The sequence below is a fragment of the Clupea harengus genome, chromosome 19 (assembly GCF_900700415.2).
Source record: "Clupea harengus chromosome 19, Ch_v2.0.2, whole genome shotgun sequence".
NCBI classification, from domain to species: Eukaryota; Metazoa; Chordata; class Actinopteri; order Clupeiformes; family Clupeidae; genus Clupea; species Clupea harengus.
The window spans coordinates 8,908,058-8,927,401 of record NC_045170.1 but is presented as its reverse complement, the minus strand read 5'-3'; the positions used below and the strand labels follow the sequence as shown (position 1 = coordinate 8,927,401).

The 19,344-nt window shown below is 47.8% G+C and overlaps 1 protein-coding gene across 1 annotated transcript in view; it reads left to right on the top strand.

Annotated features, from left to right (window-relative positions):
* akap9 (A kinase (PRKA) anchor protein 9) overlaps nt 1–19,344 on the top strand; it is an 85,955-nt gene that overhangs the window by 9,622 nt on the left and 56,989 nt on the right. The window contains exons 2-8 of the mRNA XM_031586672.2: nt 2,915–3,154; nt 9,456–9,500; nt 9,694–9,753; nt 11,531–11,707; nt 12,787–12,942; nt 13,638–13,835; nt 14,722–17,979. Of these exons, the coding sequence (XP_031442532.1) occupies nt 2,915–3,154; nt 9,456–9,500; nt 9,694–9,753; nt 11,531–11,707; nt 12,787–12,942; nt 13,638–13,835; nt 14,722–17,979 (4,134 nt within the window). The remainder of the gene's footprint in view (nt 1–2,914; nt 3,155–9,455; nt 9,501–9,693; nt 9,754–11,530; nt 11,708–12,786; nt 12,943–13,637; nt 13,836–14,721; nt 17,980–19,344) is intronic.

The following is a 19,344-nucleotide window of genomic DNA, read 5'->3' as shown; positions in this document are numbered from 1 at the left end:
CTGTATCGAGCTAATACACAGCCATCATAGTTTACAGTCCTAAAAAAACTATTAGCTAACCAACATGTCCAATAGGCATGTAGGTTAGCCTCTGGTATCCCGCTAGCTCATACTTGTCCTCAAACCAGTTGACAGCTAGGCTAAGCTTTGTCCCTGTGTATGATTGGCCCCTCCCCGGCATACTGTGGCCCTGCGGCTTGAGGCTGCTGCTCTGCTGCTCTGCTGCTCTGCTGCTGGCCGTGTGGTCTGTGGGTGCGGAGTACCCCGCTGTGGCGGCCATCATCTCACACAGCGCTGTGCACTTAGCCTGCTCCCACCTCCGCCCCACTCGAGCTCCACTCACCGTGCCCTGCCTGCCTGCCTGATGCAATCGGCTCAGTGAAGAGCTATAGGGGCCACAGTTTGAGCAAATAGTGCCTGGTGGGAATTCTAGGTACTATGCATGTGTGTGTGTGTTTGTATGTGTGTGTGTGTGTTTGTGCATGTCTCTCTGTGTGTGTGTGTGTGTGTGTGTGAGCGTGTCACTCTGTGTGTGTGTGTGTGTGTGTGTGTGTTTGTGTGTGACTGTGTGTGTGACTGTGTATGTGTGTGACTGTGTGTGTCTCTGTGTGTTTGTTTGTTGTTTCACTGGGTTCACTTGAAAGAATAAAGTCTCGGATGTATATATGCAGGGTGCAATGTTTATGTATTACCATGGTTACTAAAGCAATGATTCGGTGGCTGCTAATTATATCATATTTTGTGATCCTTCTCAAACACGCCAACAAAGGGCTTTAAGCTTGATTTAAATATCACACTTGCTAGTGGTAATAGAGGGGATTATTGTCTCTTTACGCTCCCTATGGTGTGGGGAGTGGAGACATCTATGGTGTGGAGACATCTATGGTGTGGGGAGTGGAGACATCTATGGTGTGGGCAGTGGAGACATCTATGGTGTGGGCAGTGGAGACATCTATGGTGTGGGGAGTGGAGACATCTATGGTGTGGGGAGTGGAGACATCTATGGTGTGGGGAGTGGAGACATCTATGGTGTGGGGAGTGGAGACATCTATGGTGTGGGCAGTGGAGACATCTATGGTGTGGGGAGTGGAGACATCTATGGTGTGGGGAGTGGAGACATCTCTCAAGCAAGATGGGTCCCGAGCTGCACCGGACATGTTTCCAAAACATGAATTTGCCTTGTGGAAGACCTGGATCTTGGCTATCTAGGGTTAGGAGGGGAAAGACAGAATCTGACGCATGTATGCGCTGTTGTGTTTGTGTGAGTGTTTGTGATTGCATCCATAAAGTATTTAGACCCCTTCACTTTTCACATGTTGATGTGATATTTCAGTTTTTCTCGTTTCAAATATGTTATTGGGAAACACATCATCCAGCAGTGAAATTGGCAATTGACAGCAACATGTTTCTTTTTTCATTTCACAAACAAAAACAACAGAGAAGACAAATGTAAACAAACATCACACACCATACAAAAAATTTAATAAAAAATAAAAACCCCACCCAAAACAGACACCCTCCCACCACAACCCCCCTCCCTTCCCTTACCATAACCCACCCATCCCTCCCTAGGAGTGCATTTTATTTGGGTGTCAATTTGATTCTCTATCAAGATGAGCGATCAAAGGTTGCCAAATTTTCTGAAAGTCCCTCAGCTTGTCTTTCAGGATGAATCTAATTCTCTCCCAATGTAATCTGTCAAGTCAGTCAGCCAGTGTTTAAAGGAGGGCACCTCTTTCTTTTTCCAGAGAAGTAAGATCAGCTTTTTTGCAGCTATTAGACCATATGCCAGAAGACGCTGTTGTGCTACATTTAGTTTCCTTAGCTCTTCAGATATTCCCAAAATATTCCCAAAATCTGGCTCTATCTGAACCTTCAAGATCACAGAAAGAAACCGAAATATTTCACCCCAATAATCTTGAAGTTTGGGGCAAAGAGCATAACTATGTGATAAGGTAGCCTCCATGGACTCACATTTATCACACAAAGGTGAGACTTCTGGAAAAATTGTATGCAATTTTGTCTTTGAAAAGTGTAGCCTGTGCAGGATTCTAAATTGTATTAAACAGTGTCTGGCATTAATGGAACAGTCATGGATGTATTCCGATATTTCAGTTTTTCTTTCTCAAATTTGCAAATGATGGGTTTTATTATTATTATTATTATTATTATTATTATTGAGTGTAGATTGATGAGGAAGAAAAATTAATTTAAATGATTTTAGCTGCAACATACTATACAAACTACATACTATAAAATACTTAAGGGGTGAATACTATTTGAATGCACTGTGTGTTTGTGTGTGTGTGTGTGTGTGTGTGTGTGTGTGTGTGTGTGTGTGTGTGTGTGTGTGTGTGTGTGTGTGTGTGTGTGTGTGTGTGTGTGTGTGTGTGTTGAGGTCGGAGCTCAGACTGCCCTCTTCTAGACGGGCAGGTACGGTGGCTGCTCCGTGGGCACATGCCAAAGAGCACGGGCATATGTGGATGTTTGCACATCTCAGACCCTGGGGATTCCTTGAGCTTTAATCCACTCAGGAAGTATTTGTGAGATTAGATGCAGACACAACAGTCACAGTGTGGCAATCGCCATGGCCTGCTTCAGGTCACTCTGTGGCCGGCCAGAGAGCACTTGTGTGCAGGATGCTTCGCTTCAAATTCTGCAAACTCGCTACTGTTACGGTATGTGTGCCAGGGAAAAGGGAAAATTCAGTCGAGAAAAGTTATGGTGAACAGAACTGGGATGTCGTTAGGTTTCTTGTTCTGTTATGCAATGAGTGTCGAGTGTCGTTGTTAGTGTTCCAAGCGCGCTTGATGGTTGTTTTTTTGTCAATATAAGATTGAATGATTATTATTATTATTATTATTTGTGTGTCTGACTCTGACATGATTGTTTTTCGTTTGCTCTGTGACTCCAGCTGGCCGAGTACCGTCAGCGGAAAGCCCATGCTGACGGACAGAAGAAACAGAAGAAGAAGAAGAAGAAGAAGGGGGCGGAGGAGCCCTCCGTGAGGGATGAAGGGGCTGATTTAGAGCCTTCGGGTGGGGAGGACGTGGGGGGAGGTGAGACCAGAGAACCCCCCCAGACGGAGTTCACCTTCGCTCGCACCCTCCGCAGAGGCGAAACCGTCAAACACGACCAGACCTATACCATAGAGGTGAGTGGATCTAATCATGTTCAGCATTATATACTAAATAATCCGATTTTATAATAATATAGTGTAGTATATATACTATATGTATTCTGTGTGTGTGTGTGTGTGTGTTTGTAATATAATATATGTAGTATATATGTATATACTGTGTATATATAGTATATATAGTTTATGTGTAATAAGTCAGGCACAGAATATATGACCCCATCAGTGGTGGGTGTTATAGCATGTAGTGGGGTGGAAGTGGACCTGATCAGTTCCATCTGGGTTACTAATAGAGTACTGCCAGCAGGTGCGGAGTGTTCTCTCCGCCGTCTGCAGCTTAGTGCTCTCGCCGGGGCTTTTCTGCTGTGATTGCCTCCGAAGTTTGCAAAGCAGGTGGCTAGTGTGTGCTCACATTGGCTGGGGGGAAATGAACGCTGTGTTAATAAAAAGGGAATATTACAATCGCAATCACCAGCATGGCAATTTCAGGCTCTCAGACATCCAGTGTTTTTTTTATTTTTTTCTGTTTCGAGTAGCTTAGCGGGTCGCTAACCTTTTCTTATCTGCGCACCAGCAGGGAAGCTTATCTGCCTGCTCTTTTTCATCTAAAATCACGGAGGACCAGTAAGCAATGTGTGACTGGGATGAGATATGGAGTGAGAGTTTCTGCGAGGGCGGTCAGATGGACCGGCCGTGGATTATTGTTTCTGTAAAAACGCTGTCAAATGAGTCCCACAGAGAACAGCTTGAGTCATTGATCACGTTAGCGGAATCTAGGGTGTTTACATGATAAAGGACATGTAAAAGCGTCAACCACATGTCCAGATTTGATTCTTCGATTCGCTTTTACTGGACCTTTGTTAGATATATATTGACAGAGCTGATCTCTTGTTAATCTTATATGTGTATTAGTGTGGATTCTCTCTCTCTCTCTGTGAAAGCTTGTTTAAAATATAATGTTTGTTTGTGATTCCATACAGTGTTTAGTATCTATACCATCACATTTGATCTGTATGTTGGGCACTGTGATTTTTAAAGTTTAGTTTAGTCTGGTCCAGATTCATCTGGAAGGATTTGTCTGGTTGGCGGCCTACTTAGCTCTATGACACATTTCACTTAGCAGATTAATTAGGGTTGCATAAATGAAAAGAGGCATGAAAAAAGTCTTCCTGTTTGATGTAGATTTTAATAATTTCCAATTTGCTGCTTGAAAGGCAGAGTGGCTGAGTTGAAATCGCCTTCTCTAGAACAATGGCACAAAGCCAGTGCTGTCACACTATCACCATTAGCTCAATTTATGGGTGCAGGATCTGATCATAAAATAACACAGGGGAAAGGATAGAATTTTAATGTATGCCAAGTGGATTTGTGTTATATAATACGGCAATGTTCTAACACTTCCCCCAGCCTCTTATTGGTGTGATCGCATACATTTATCTTTCTTTATTATTCCAACCTTCGGGTTTCTGACAGGCGCATTAAATATGGCTGCCGCAAAAGCTTGCCATGGGAGGCTACCTGTTACCCAGCTGTACGTTTGCAGAGAACGGGAGGTACCAGCTCCCCTATGGATTAATTAAAGCTCATATTTTAGTGGATATTTTGTTTGTGGTGATTCAACATTAGGTAACTCGAAAAGTGAAGGAAACTAGTTTTGGTACCATCCTCAAATTCATTTTGATAGCATATGGTTATGCAAAGGACAGATAAACACCTGTGTCTTTCCCACTAGCCATCCAGGATATGCCCTATGTAGTTTTGTGTAACGGGCTGGAATACCCTGCAAAAATGGAAGAAAAGTTTTCACAGCATGACATTGCCAGCTGTACTGCTAAAAGACACCAGTTAGTGTGTTGGCAAGCTTCTATCAGTGTCAGCTGGGCTGTTGGTGGTGTTTGCAAGGTTTTTGCATGCCTTTTAGGTAGTTAGCTTGCTAGTTTTAGACTTATTGCTGCTTTAAAACATGTCTGTCACTATCGTTTTGGTTGGTAATCAATACATCAATAAATCATACATGGTCACATGGCAAGTGATGTACTATGATCATGGACAGTGTTTCCTTGCAGGCAACGTTTGGGGAACTCATTCCTGGCATCATCTGTCAGTCAGTTTCCTAAACCCCTATTGATAATCGCCCAAATCGTGTGGCTTCAAAGTTGAGAAGTTTATCTCGGAACCCTCCCTCTCAGAACCCTCCCCCTTTGCATCTCCAGCTGTCATGAAATTCTTGCAAGTCGCTGAATTCCATTAACATTCCATGCTTTCTTGTCGCTACATTGCTGCCAGTCTCTTCCTGTGTGTATGGGGCTTAACACTCAATCAACACACTCAAACAAAACAGCTCTGCTACAGGCCAGGCAGCCCTGTACAACATGACTAATAGTGTCATTACCAAAATGTTTTAATAGCCATTTGAAAAGCTGCGATTTCAGCATTTAGAGTCCACATCAGCACACAGTGACAGGCTGCACCAGCAAAGTGTCTAGCAGGTAGTTAACACTTACTGAAGACCTACTATTACATTTGGCATCAGTTGGCTTAGACTATTAGCACATTTTTTACATAGCCTACCTGTTATGCTAAGAGGAAAGGCACCAGGTAGCCTCAACATTAAACATCCCATCCTCCCAAGTTAACATGGGCGAGTATGGGGAGCTTCCTTGTGTAGACCTAGATTGAATTTGTAGAGTTATGCTTAAGATTACGTTCTGTCTGCCAAGGCATAATAATAAAAAAGATCTATCTATCAATTTATCTGACCTTACTGCAAAGGGGGGTCATGAGCGTGGTGGGGTTGGTGTTGGTGGTGGTGGGCCTTACGTCCTCAACAAATCCTTTGTGATTTTATACAGAGTATAAAATATTTTTTTTTGCGCAACATTAGCCTACATGACATTGCCTAACCTATTCATAGATAGATTGAAAAATATTGGAATTCATGACTTGCCAAGAAACATTTTTGGTATTGTGACACTACCAGAAACAATGGAGCTGTACGACTGAATTCCAAAACAATGTATGCTTATTGTAGAGTGTGCTTGTTTTTTGTATGTATGTGTGTGTTTGTGTATGTATTTGTGTGTTTGTGTATGTTTGTGTATGTGTGTGTTTGTTTGTGTATGTGTGTGTTTGTGCATGCGTGTGTTTGTGCATGCGTGTGTTTGTGCATGCGTGTGTTTGTGCATGCGTGTGTTGTACATGTGCGTTTGTGTGTGTACGTGTGTATGTGTGTGTGTTTGTATGCGTGTGTGTTTGTGTATGTGTGTGTTTGCTGCTACTCTGTTGAGCACGACTCTGTTGAGCACGAGTTATTCGCTTTTACCACAAAACCTTTTTTCAGTGCCTCACGAAACAGTTTCTCTGGCTGCATAGCCTTGAGTCCATTCAGTGGACTTCTGCTGCTAAAACTTGCTCTCCTTGACACGAGTACACCTCTAACTCTCTCCCTCACTCAAACAAGCACACATAAACACTAATATATACATACACACACACACACACACACACACACACACACACACACACACACACACACACACACACACACACACACACAGACTCTCTATCCCTGTCTCTGTCTCTTCAGGGTAGCCACACGCATGCTGAAACAGTGAGAGAGAGCATTAGTGTGCAGAAAATAAAATAAATAAATAACTCACCTTTTTATCAACCCAAGGTACTGGAGGTTCCTGTAGCTCACCGTTGTAGCTGACAACGCGCACCCCTGTCCCCCCCCCCCCCCCACAAAAGGCAGTTGCCATAGCAACAGACAACTGCGTATTTAAGTGGTTGAGCTGCCTGCTGTCTCCGTCTGTGTGAAGAATCCTCCTGGCCTTGCAGTGAATAGCAGATTAGAACATTCCACAATAGAGAGTGAGAGCGAACAGATATATAGACGAACAAAAAGTGAGAGGTCTCCTCATCTCTTCGTTGTTCGTACAGCTAGCTGTCGTCATGCTGCTGCCGCTGCTACTTACTTCGGTCCTTTCATGGCAACCCTCATCTTTCCTCAGCTATGTAACCATTTGTTGCTTTATCCATCTCAGAAGACTAGGGGTTTGCAAGGGCAGGGACCGAGGTGTCTCTAAAGGTTTCTCTCAGGCAGGGGTGGGACTTTGGGGTGGGGGTAGACTGTAGACTGTTGACTAATTGCAGTTCAGCACCATTGACAGAACCTGAATTTTGGCACTCGTGCGAGAAAACACTCAGGCAGGGGCACCTGAAATAAACCATGTAGCTCATCCAACATTGGCACGGCAGCCCTGGAAAATGGTGCAACTGGCAAAGTGTCTCAGACATGAATATAAATATAGCCAAAACACTGACGCCAGAGAGCAATGCAATGCAACACCAGTTCATAATGTAAAAACAAGCATTGGCTTATTTCATATGATCTTTCATATTATCATCTTTTGTATTTACCATCACTGGCATACATAATAGTTTGAGCAGATATGCTACTGGTATTTCAGAAAAGTGCATTGTATGATGATACTTAGTTGGCTTATATACATTTGAATTTTTGTACCTAATGCCAGTGTGAAAGCTCAAAGCTGAGATGCTAATTCCTTATAATAGCATTTCTCCACCAGAATGGCCAGTGTAACTTCAGACACAAAACTAGCTAGTAGCCTCATCCCCACTGTACGTCTCTGCTGAAGATGTCTGTCTACCTGATAAATCCAAATCAGGGAATAGTTGTGGCACTGTTATCCATCACTCTATTGTCTGAGGGTTTAACATTTATCTACTTAAGTGGTGAACTTAAAGGTGTTCCCACATGATAATGAATGATTATCCCCTCCTCATTTGTCCACAGTGTGTGTGAGTGATTTTTTTTTTTTGGAATTCTTGTCCTTTTCTCTTGTCTTTTTCATTTCCCAGACAAGACATGGGGGGAGTTTAATTGGCCCAGATGCACAATTAAATTACTACAGAGATGTGCCCAAGTAACCAAGCAACTTTATGGTGGAGGGGTTGCTGTGGAAACACCGTAACACAGTGCTCCCCTTCACAGGCACACAAACACACACACACACACACACACACACACACACACACACACACAGACTTGTACAAACAACACACAATTTAGACCATAGAAATCTTGGATAGTTTCAGGCTCCCTACAGTGATAAAGTGCTGTGTCAACCGACATCACATCCTCCTTGAATGAGTTTCGCAGTTATTCACTAGACATCTGCATTGCAGTTTGATTTTGTGGTTGTAGTCCACTTGGTAGTTGGTATAAATCATGGGCTTGGGGTGACTTCCAGCATCTCGCAAATTCACTTTACTTCACTTGCAGCCTCTAACCCACTAAACAGCAACACCACGTCTTACAGATGTCTGCTTGTGCATGAAATCAGCCATTGGCTCTGGAGGCCGGCTGACAGAGTCATTGCTTTTGCTGCTTTTAGCCACTGCTTCTGTTTCCCCCAGCATAGCGTCAAGGGCTGGATCCAATATCAGTCCCCAGGACCACTGCATCTGAATTATTAATCCACTTGGCAGGGCCGAACGCCCTACGTGGGCATTGCGCTGCTGGTTGTTGTATGGGGGAGTCATTATCATTATGAACATGACTCCCATAGGCTGAGGATGCTGAATGGATGGATGAAGTGGGCTGTGGCCCGTGAGGAAGGACAGCTTAGTGTGAGTGTGTGTGTGTCTGTGTGTGTGTCTGTGTGTGTGTGTGTGTGTGTGTGTGTGTGGGGAGATTCCCCCCCCCCCCCCCCGGATGTAGGTCAGTGGGGTAGACGACAGGCGCAGGGAGAGGCTGGGACGCAATTATCCTTTCTTCTGGAAGATAGGGAAAAAGACAAATCGCCACCGTATAAGAGCCTGCTGGCGTACGGACTCTGAAACCGGCACCATCCAGAGCCTTTCGGGCCACGTGGATTTATGAATGCGTCTGCCAAACACACCATGGCTGAAATCGCTGTCTTACTGGGCTACAAACCGGTAGGGTGACCTTGCCAAATGCGAAGCAGTGGGTGGTTTAGATTTGGTTTCCTGGTTGGCTGTCTGGTTGTTTGGTGGCTGGAAGCAAAACAGGGGTGCTTCACGGTGTGGCGTTTGGACGATGTGTGAGAAGTGTGAGCTGTGATCTCTCATGATGGGCTCAGAGCTCGGGCGGGAATAGGGTTTGTGTGTCTGATGCTATGTATGTATGTATTTATGTATGTATGTATGTATGTATGTATGTATGTATGTATGTATGTATGTATGTATGTATGTATGTATGTATGTATGTATGTATGTATGTCTGTATGTGTGTGTTTAAGAGATAACTCATCATTGCTTTTCTGTCTTCCAGCCTGAAAGTGAGATGTCTACCACAGCAGAAGACTACTCCACAGAGGTATGTGTCTAACACACACACGACCACATGCACGCACACACACACACACACACACACACACACACACACACACACACACACATACACACACACGCACGAACGACCACATGCACACACACAAACGCACACATTCACACATGACACACACACACTTTTGAAAGTCCTTGTTTTACAGAGTGTTGTGAATTAACAGGTCAATGGCTGCCTTGAGATGACAGACAAAGCCACGGAGGCTCCTCAGGACTTCCTTTGGGTACAGTAAACGCGAGACTAAAGATGGCTAAACACAACCCAGTGCTCTTTAACTCCTTAAACCTTGCAGCTGCCTGGCCAGTCTCACATCCTCGCTCTTTCCCCTGTATCTCCTTCCAGGGTGCCCTCTCTGAGGTCTGAGGTCCTTGTCCTAATTCACTAACCCTCTAACCGCTCCGGTCTGTTTTCTGATGCTAACTTGGCTTTGGAGAATATCAGCTGCTGCTGCGTGTTGGATGCTGTATTATTTATTTATTTTAGTGCTGTCAATTGATATAAAATAAAAAATAGTGAATTAATCGCACAATTTGCTGTGATTTAATTGAAAATGAATAGATTATTTTCTATTTAAGACTGTAGCTTGTAATAATGAATATTTAAATGTAAAATCATGGAATTAATGTAGAATCAGCGCAAAGGAATTATATTAAAATTAAAATACTATTGTTTAATAGTATCTTTTGATCTGAACATAGATTTCCAATAAAACCATCAAGGCCCTCAAAATGGATTGTCAGCTTGACAGGCATATTTGTTGCGTATAGCACGTAAAGTCTGAAGGGACTTTAATTACCTTAATTGCGTTATTATTTTGACAGCACTAATTTATTTATTTACTCATTTATTTATTCATTCATTCATTCTTACAATGAAGCCGGTGGTTGCAGAGGCTCAGCTCTAACTTTACTCGCCACTCTGACACAGCGGGAATGGGCAGTGGAGAAGGGCTCTGTGACATTTTGTAGGTGTAAATTACGCTGAAGGCTCACAGAGAAGGGGAGATGGAAAGAGAGAGAGAGAGGGAGAGAGAGAGAGAGAGAGAGAGAGAGGGGTAAACAACAGCAGCAGCACAAAAAAGGAGAGATAAAGTGGGAGACACAGACAGGAAAATTGGAAAGAGAGCAAAGTAAATTGAAATAATAGAGGAGAGAGAGAGAGAGGAAGAGGAAGAAGAAGAAGAAGAAAAATAGATGATGGAGGGAAGAGCAGAAGGAGTGATGGAGAGAGAGAGAGAGAGAGTAAAAGAAGAAGAAGAAGAAGAAGAAGAAGCAGAACAAAGAGAGCTGATGGAGGGAAGAGCAGAAGGAGTGATAGAGAGAGAGAAAAAGAAGAAGAAGAAGCAGAACAAAGAGAGCTGATGGAGGGAAGAGCAGAAGGAGTGATGGAGAGAGAGAGAGAGAAAAAGAAGAAGAAGAAGAAGAAGAAGCAGAACAAAGAGAGCTGATGGAGGGAAGAGCAGAAGGAGTGATGGAGAGAGAGAGAGAGAGAGAGAGAGAGAGTGAGAGAGAGAGAGAGAGAGAGAGAGAGAGAGAGAGAGAGAGAGAGAGAGTGGAGCATGGAGGAGCCCCCAGCGCAGGAGTCGTTAAGCTGCCACAGGTGGCGGGTCTCTGCACTCAACCACTGAGGGACAGACAGAGAAAGAGATGAGATGATTAAGGGAATAAAAAAATAAATTAAGCTTGCTAGGCACAATGAGACAGAGAAAGGTGGAGAAGAATGGGCAGGGATATTGGAAGAAAAAATCAAAAGAGAGAGAGAGAGAGAGAGAGCTGTGGGAGTGAGTGCTTTTGTTAGCTTGCTGCTGCGTGACATGGCATCAGCCTGAAGCCAGGTTGTCTCATTACAACTCTCACACACTCTTTTCTCTCTCTTTCATTCTCTCTGTCTCACCTCTCTCCCCTGCCTCTGTATCTGTCCATCCATATATTCTCTATAATCTCTTTCTCTGTCTGTCTGTTTCTCTCTCCCTTTGTCTCTCTCTCTCTTCCTCCTTTCAGGAAGAGGACCTGCGGCAGTCTGTGCCCCCATCAGATGATCAGGACCTGCTGGGCCCTCCTCAGGACCGACTCCAGGGGATGGACGACGAGCTGGCCGCTAAGACCCAGGCCCTGGAGGAGCTCACCGGGGAACTGGAGGACATCCGCGCTGCCTTTGGCTCCGAGGGCATGCAACAGGTATCTGCTCCCATCGCATTCTCCTCCCCACGCAACTTACTCTCCTACTCGTTCCCTTCTGCCCTCTCATCCCCCCCCCCCCCCCCCCCACCCACCACCATCTTCTTCATCATCATCATCATCATCATCATTCTTCATCATCTTGACCGTCTCATCCTTCACTATCCTCACGCTCTTGTTCTGTCCTCATCTCTCGTTCTTCTTTTTCTCGTCCCCTTTTCCTGTGTGTCCTTGTTGTCCTCATTTTGTTTTCTCTCTTTCCTAGAGCTTCTGGCCTGCTTTCCCCTCACACCCTTTTTCTTGTCCTCTCTTCTGTTGCCCATGTCCCGTCACCTCCTCATCTTTCCCAATTTTTCTCATCCTCCTCCTCTTCTCTTCTTCTTCCATCCCCTTATTCTCATTCTGTGTCTTTCTCTACGCTTGCCACAAATGTGGTGTGAACTAATTTGCATCCATGCACCAGTAAGTAAGGCAGCCTGGCTGAGAGTACTGAGTCATTCTGCTGTGTGTGTGTGTGTGTGTGTCTGTGAGTGTGTCTGTGTGTATGTGTGTGTGTGTGTGTGTGTGTGTGTGTGTGTGTGTGTGTGTGTGTGTGTGTGTGTCTCTGTGTGTGTGTGTCTCTGTGTGTGTGAGTAGTGGTGGAAGGAGTGGCTTTTGCCCTCCCTGAGTGGGCTCCCCTGCTTGTCTTGCTCTGGGCAGACACCGAGCATCTATGGATAATGACTGACTCATCAGTTATGAAATGGAAGAGCATAAGATGTAATACTTTAGTATTTTCAACAGAGTTTGTTTGTACTACAGTTTTTTTTTTTTTTTTCAAATGCTTCCCATCAGCACATTCCTTTGAAAAAAAAAAAACCTAAAAAACAATAAATGAAAAGCGTATCCTGTTGTGAAACCATTAAAAAATCCTCCTGCTGAGTTTACCTAACCTCCAGGGGCCCCGGCTCACTGGTCCACAGCACCAGGGTCATTGTTCTTTTCGGTCCCCCTCGGAAACCATGGTAACCCAAAAGATTCCTTTGTGACTGACAGCCTCTCCTCTCGCCTCTCTCCCGGTGGCCGTGTGCCCATTAAAGCTGCAGGACTTTGAGGCGGCGCTGAAGCAGAGGGACGGCATCATCACCCAGCTCACCGCCAACCTGCAGCTGGCACGCAAGGAGAAGGACGAGGTCATGAGGGAGTTCCTGGAACTGACCGAGCAAAGCCAGAAGCTCAAGATTCAATTCCAACAGGTACCACTCACGCTCTCACTCACATATACCCCCCTCCCAACAACCATGTTGTGGTGAGTGATCTATAGTCATCCCCCATTATGAAGCTGTTGATTATTTGCAAAGCTGTTGGTGAGCACTCACAGTACTTTCGGCCATCCCACCCACTCACACTTAAATTACAACAATAACAAACAGCATTTTCTATTACCATTACCCCCTCCACCTAGTTCTCTCTGTTGTTCAAACAGGTATGTATCATTCCCCTCTACCTATGCTGTTTTCAGTAAATCACCACTCCTCGTCCTCCTCGTGATGTCTCCTCTTCTTGTCTGTCTCCGTCGTGTCCTCTCTTTCCCCTCTCATCTCTTTCTCCTGTGCTCACCACGTCAACTTCAGTAAATAGCCAGGCCATACATTTTTTGCTGAATCATTGAAATTCCTCAGATGTTATGTGTGTGTATGTATACACAGTATATGTCAGAGTACTCAAAAGGCTATATGTTATGTGTATTAGTTATACAAACCAGTCTGCTTGTTTGTACTCTTTTCATTCTATTCATCTCTCCTGTCTCTATCTCTCCCACTCTGTCTTTCTCGCTTTCACCCTGCCCTCCCCTTCACCATCACCCTCCCTCCCTCGCTCTCTCTCTCTCTCTCTCTATCTGCCCCCTCTCCCACTCTCTCTCTCTGTCTCTCTCTCTCTCATCTCTCAGCTGCAGGCAGGCGAGACTCTGAGGAACAGCAGTCACAGTAGCACCGCGGCCGACCTCTTCCAGGCACGTCAGCAGCTCGTACTCTACCAGCAACAGCTGGACGAGAAGGACGTGGAGGTCAAAGGTCACCAGGAGCACAGCGAGGAACAGCGGCTCCAGATCAGCCAGCTCCAACAGCGCCTCAGCCACATAGAAACGGTAATTGGCACTCAGCTCATTTGAATATTGCATCTTTCTGCTGAGAACATGGGTGGTTAACAGAACTTGTTTACTCTTTACTGGTTTACTTGATGCTGTGAATAGATTATGGGGATAAAATAATATAAATCACTGAATAAAATGGTCTTAAGTGCATATATGTCTATGTGTATGTATAAGCACATATGTGTATATGTATGGTTTTTTGGCAATACATATTTTGGTGATAGGAGCTTGAGGAAGAGTTTGTAGCTGCTATCGAAAAGCTTGTTCCAGCAGACCTTCTGCAACATGCTCTATTGACATAGACATAGACATAGACGTAGGTGGACACTGAAAGAATGAAGGGTTGAAGTATCTGGTGTATGCTCTCATATACTGAGGGAGGTCTGCATTACGAGGGAGGTCTGCATTATTTAAACAATTTCATCAGACAATTAAAACATAGATTGTATTATTTAAATGAGGAGACTTTCAGACATGGGCATCCCTTGCCTCCTGGTTACACATTCAAGTGAGGGGGTGGACTCCTACAGTGACTAAGTGTAGTCCATATGTTGGGAAGACATGCAAACACGGCTTACTGTAGTTCTAAATGTCTAAAATTGGATGTGAAAATGAGAAAAGGCTACACAGTGGTTTGAGGCAAGCCGCTAGATTGCTGTGCTTTTAGTCCAAATGGCTTTATAATGCTCCAGTGTCATGCTGAGGTCCGCAATTCAACCTTTAACGTCAACACTCGGTGTCCAATACAGTTTTTTTTTCATTGTGCTTCAGCCATGCCAGATGAAAAGGGTCTTTACAGCCTTTTTATCAAATGCTACAATTTGAATCAATTCACACCAAATTCCCCCCCCCCACCCCACTCTCCCCCTTGTCTCCCCAGGTGGGCACACACGCAGAAGAGTCACTTGCACTGAAATTACAGGACAAAGAGCAGCTGGTGGCCAAGCAGGACAGGGCCATGTCCGAACACGAGCACTCGCTCAAACGCCTGAGGGAGGAGCTGTTCGCCTCAGAGCAGCAGCGGACCGATCTGAGCCAGTGGCTTGCCGCTAAGACCCAGGAACTGGAGACTACTAAGGCAGAGTTTGAGAGAAACCAGGCAGAGCTTGAGAGGAACCAGGCAGAGCTTGAATGTACCAAGGTGGACCTTGAAAGAACGAAAGTTGATTTTGAAAAAAACAAGGTTGAGTTTGAAAGCGGTAGGTCGGATCTTGAGAGGGTCACGAAAGAGTTTGAGAGCAGCAAGATGGAGTTCGGCGGCAACAGGTCGGAGTTTGAGAGCTTGAAGATGGAGTTTGAGAACAGTAGGGAGGAGCTCGCGAGCAACAAGGAGGAAATGGAAAGCAACAGGGTGGAACTCAACGGCAACAAAGCGGAGCTTGAGAGCAGCAGGGTGGAACTTGAGAGTCTTAGGGCAGAGTATGACAGCAGCAGGGCGGAGCTTGAGAGCAGCAGGGCGGAGCTTGAGAGTCTCAGGGCAGAGTATGATAGCAGCAGGGTGGATCTTGAGAGCAGCAAGGCGGAGCTTGAGAGTCTTCGGGCAGAGTATGACAGCAGCAGGGCGGAGCTTGAGAGCAGCAGGGCGGAGCTTGAGAGTCTTCGGGCAGAGTATGACAGCAGCAGGGTGGAGCTTGAGAGCAGAAGGGCGGAGCTTGAGAACAACAGGGCGGAGCTTGAGAACAGCATGGCCGAGCTTTCGTCCTCCCGGCAGAAGGAGCGTCTGTCGTCGGCGGAGATCCTGCAGTTGATGGGCACAGTGGAGGACCTGCAGCGGCGCTGCCACCGCGGCAGCCTCTCTGAGGGCGAGGCCCTGCAGCGGGCCGAGGAGGACGCCACCCGGCAGCTGGATCGCCTTCGCGGCGAGCTGGACGAAATGTACGGCGAGCAGATCGGGCAGATGAAGCAGGAGCTACGTGCGCAGCACGCCGCCGAGCTGGAGCGCCTGACGCAGCAGCACGCCGCCGGGCTGGAGCGTCTGACGCAACAGCACGCCACCGAGCACGAGCGCCTCCGCAGCCAGTCAATGCAGAGCTGCGGCGAAGTGAACCAGATGAGTGCCCGCATCATCGAGCTGCAGCAGAAGCTGCAAGAGTCGCAGGTGCTGCGCGAGAGGGCCCGCCAGGACCTTTCACAGACGGCCGAGGAGAAGCTCAGCCTGCAGAGCCAGGTGAAGGACCTCCACAAGGAGCTGCGCTTGGCCCGTGAGAAGGTCGAGGCAGCCTCGTTGAGCACCGTGAGTGGCCAGGGCGAGGCCGCCCGCATCCGTGACACCGTCTCCGAGCTGCAGGCCCAGCTGGCCGAAGCGCGAGAGGCAGCGGGCGAGCTGGAGGCTAAGCACGAGTCGGAGGTGACCAACTACAAGATCAAGCTGGAGATGCTGGAGCGCGAGAAGGACGCGGTGCTGGACCGCATGGCGGAGTCGCAGGAGGCCGAGCTGGAGAGGCTGCGCACAGCGCTGCTCTTCAGCCACGAGGAGGAGCTGGTGCGCCTGCGCGACGACCTGCAGCGCGAGAGCCAGCTCAACGTGGAGAACCTGCGCGACGAGCTGGGCCTGCGGCGCGCCGAGGCCCTGGAGCACCTGCGCGCCTCCCACGAGGCCCAGCTGCGGCAGGCCGAGCACGAGAAGGCCGACCTGGCGGAGGAGAGGGACGCGCTCCTCGGGGAGATGGAGGCGCTGAAAGAGGAGCTGACGCGGGCGCTGGAGGGCTCCCGAGCCGAGGAGCTGGTGGAGCGGCTGAGGGAGATGCAGCTGCAGATCGAGGAGTTAAGGGAGCGAGAGAGCGAGAGACTGGACGTGGAGACGGAGAGAGAGAAAGAGGCGCGGGAGGAGCGCGACGTGCTGCTGAGGGACATCAAAGAGCGCGAGCAGAACTGGGAGAACAAAAGCCGAGCGCTGGAGAAGGAGTCCAGGAAGATGAGCGAGGACAACGCCGCCATGAGGGACGAGCTGGAGCTGCTGAACGAGGACAGAGAGATGGTGCGGTCGAAGATGGACGCCCTCGCCACCGAGAACGAGAGCATGCACCAGCGCGTCGACGAGCTGCGGGAGGAGATCGAACGGCAGAGGAACACCTTCTCGTTCGCTGAGAGAAACTTCGAGGTGAACTACCAGGAGCTGAAGGACGAGTGCACGTGCCTGGCCGGTGAGAAGGCACAGCTGGACGAGAGGGTCCGCCACGACACCCTAGAGTACGAGGCCAAACTAAACGCTCTGCGCTCACAGATCCAGCAGGTCTCAGCCACCCCGACGCCCCTTGATGGAGGTGAGGTGGAGAAGGACACCACCGAGCTGATGGAGAAACTTCAGACGTCAGAGAAGGAGAGAGAGAGCTTGTCCCTGCAGCTCACCGAGGCTGCTGTCCGTCTGCAGGAGAGGGAGGTGGAACTGAGGGAGAAGGAGGCGGAGCTAGAGCAGCTGGAGGAGGAGCTTCGCCTTACGCAGGAGGAGATGGGAGAGGTCAGCGCTCGTATCAAAAAACTGGAGACCGAGAGAGCGACAGCAATACAAAAAGTCCAGCCAACACAGCTTCACGCACAAACGCCACCACAAACGGCACCACCGCTTCAGCAGTCCCTTGCCCCCCGTCAGAGCTCGTGCTCAGTGGAGGAGCATCCGGTTCGCCTGGCCTCTCTGGAGCAGGAGGTGGAGGCTCTGCGATCCCAGCTGCAGGCTGCCGAGCGGGAGAGGCGACGCGCGGACGAGCATCACGCAGCCCTGCAGCGAGAGAAGGACGGGCTTGCCGGGCAGCTCCATCAGCAAGCGCGAGCACAAGCACCTGTTGAGGGTCTAGCCCCCTCCACCACCACCACCTCCTCCTCCTCCTCTTCGTCCTCCCCCCACCTTTCCCTCTCGTCCGCTCTCCCTGCTGCCGTCTCGCAGTCAGCGCAGAGCAAACGCAGGCAGCGGAAGAGGCAGAGGCAGCGGCAACAGGAGACTCGCAAAGAGCAGCAAAGCACAGAGCTGCTGGAGGAGAGAGAGGGAGAAGAGGAGGAACAGGAGGAGAGAGTTCAAGAGGAGGAGAGAAAGGAGGCTGGCAGGAGAGAAGCGAGCGAGCCGGCGGAGAGGAGACGACAGGGGATGCTGCAAAAGCACCGACTCGCCGACGGTGAGAGGCAAGGGAGCGGAGACACGAAGCAGGTAAGCAGGCGCTCTCAACAGGCTCTCTCTCACACACACACACACACACACACACACACACACACACACACACACACACTGCAGCTCTACTCATCCGTGTCAGCTCAGTGTATGGCACTATGCTCTGATCTGCTTGATTGAGCCACAGCGGCTGCTGTGATAGTGTTTAATGAGGTGGATGAACAGACGTCTGCAGAGCCCGGCTCCTGTTGGACCTGACCGCTCTCCAGCGCTGACAGATATTTCACTGATCACTGATCTCTGATCTGTGTATAATTCAGTGATCATCGGAGGAGTTTTATCAACATCGGACTGCACTTTGCTTTATTTTGTCTAATGGCCCGCTCGTAAAGGCAATCAACAGGGTTTATCCTCACAATCAACAGGTTTTAGGTCCGGGGGGGGTTTGTATTGTTTAGTGCTGTGGGTCATCTTCAGTGGTTCTGTGACCAGCCTATGCGGATGGGAAGGAGGGACGTGAGGCTTTGTTTCCCTCCAGCTGAAATTAGGATCGGGGATTTATGCGGATTGAGGGAGGGGAGATTGTGCGTGCGTGTGTGTGTGTGCGTCAGAAAAGCGCCTAACCTGTGTGTGTGTGTGTGTGCGTCAGAAAAGCGCCTAACCTGTTTGTGTGTGTGTGTGAGTGTGTGTGTGCGTGTCAGAAAAGCGCTGAACCTGTGTGTGTGTGTGTGTGCATCAGAAAAGCGCCTAACCTGTGTGTGTGCGTGCGTGCGTGCGTGCGTGCGTGCGTGCGTGTGTGTGTGTGTGTGTGTGTGTGTGTGTGTGTGTGTGTGTGTGTGTGTGTGTGTGTGTGTGTGTGTGTGTGTGTGTGTTGTGGTGGTAAGTGAAGAGCAGGGATTGTGATACGGAGAGAGGCTCATATGTAAAAGACCTTTCTCTGATTGCGGAGAGTAATCACACCATCAAGCCCTCGATCTCCACACGATCTCCAATCAGATTGCTCTGCTACGGCTACTTACCCCCTCAGTTGCCCCAACAACAGAATAACTGGGGAAAAAAAACTACACAGGAACCAGAAACATGATTTCACTCGCTCCCTTGTTAAGAGTAGGGCTGGGCAGAGCAGGTTTGGCACTTTTTCTGACAGCTCCATCATAAAAAGAGATTCAGCTCTGAAAATACACACAATTCCAGGGCAGAAACAGCATCAGTAATCGGATTGTTCCTCTTGGGACTCCGGCAGTGTGATTATTATGCCTCTCAGAAATGTAATGCACCCCAGAGTCAGTCTCCCCCTCACCCCCCTCTCTCCAACCCCCCTACCGCCATGCAGGAAGAGAGTAGTGTTTTAAGTAGGGCTGTCAATCGATTAAAAAAAATTAACTAATTAATCGCACATTTTGA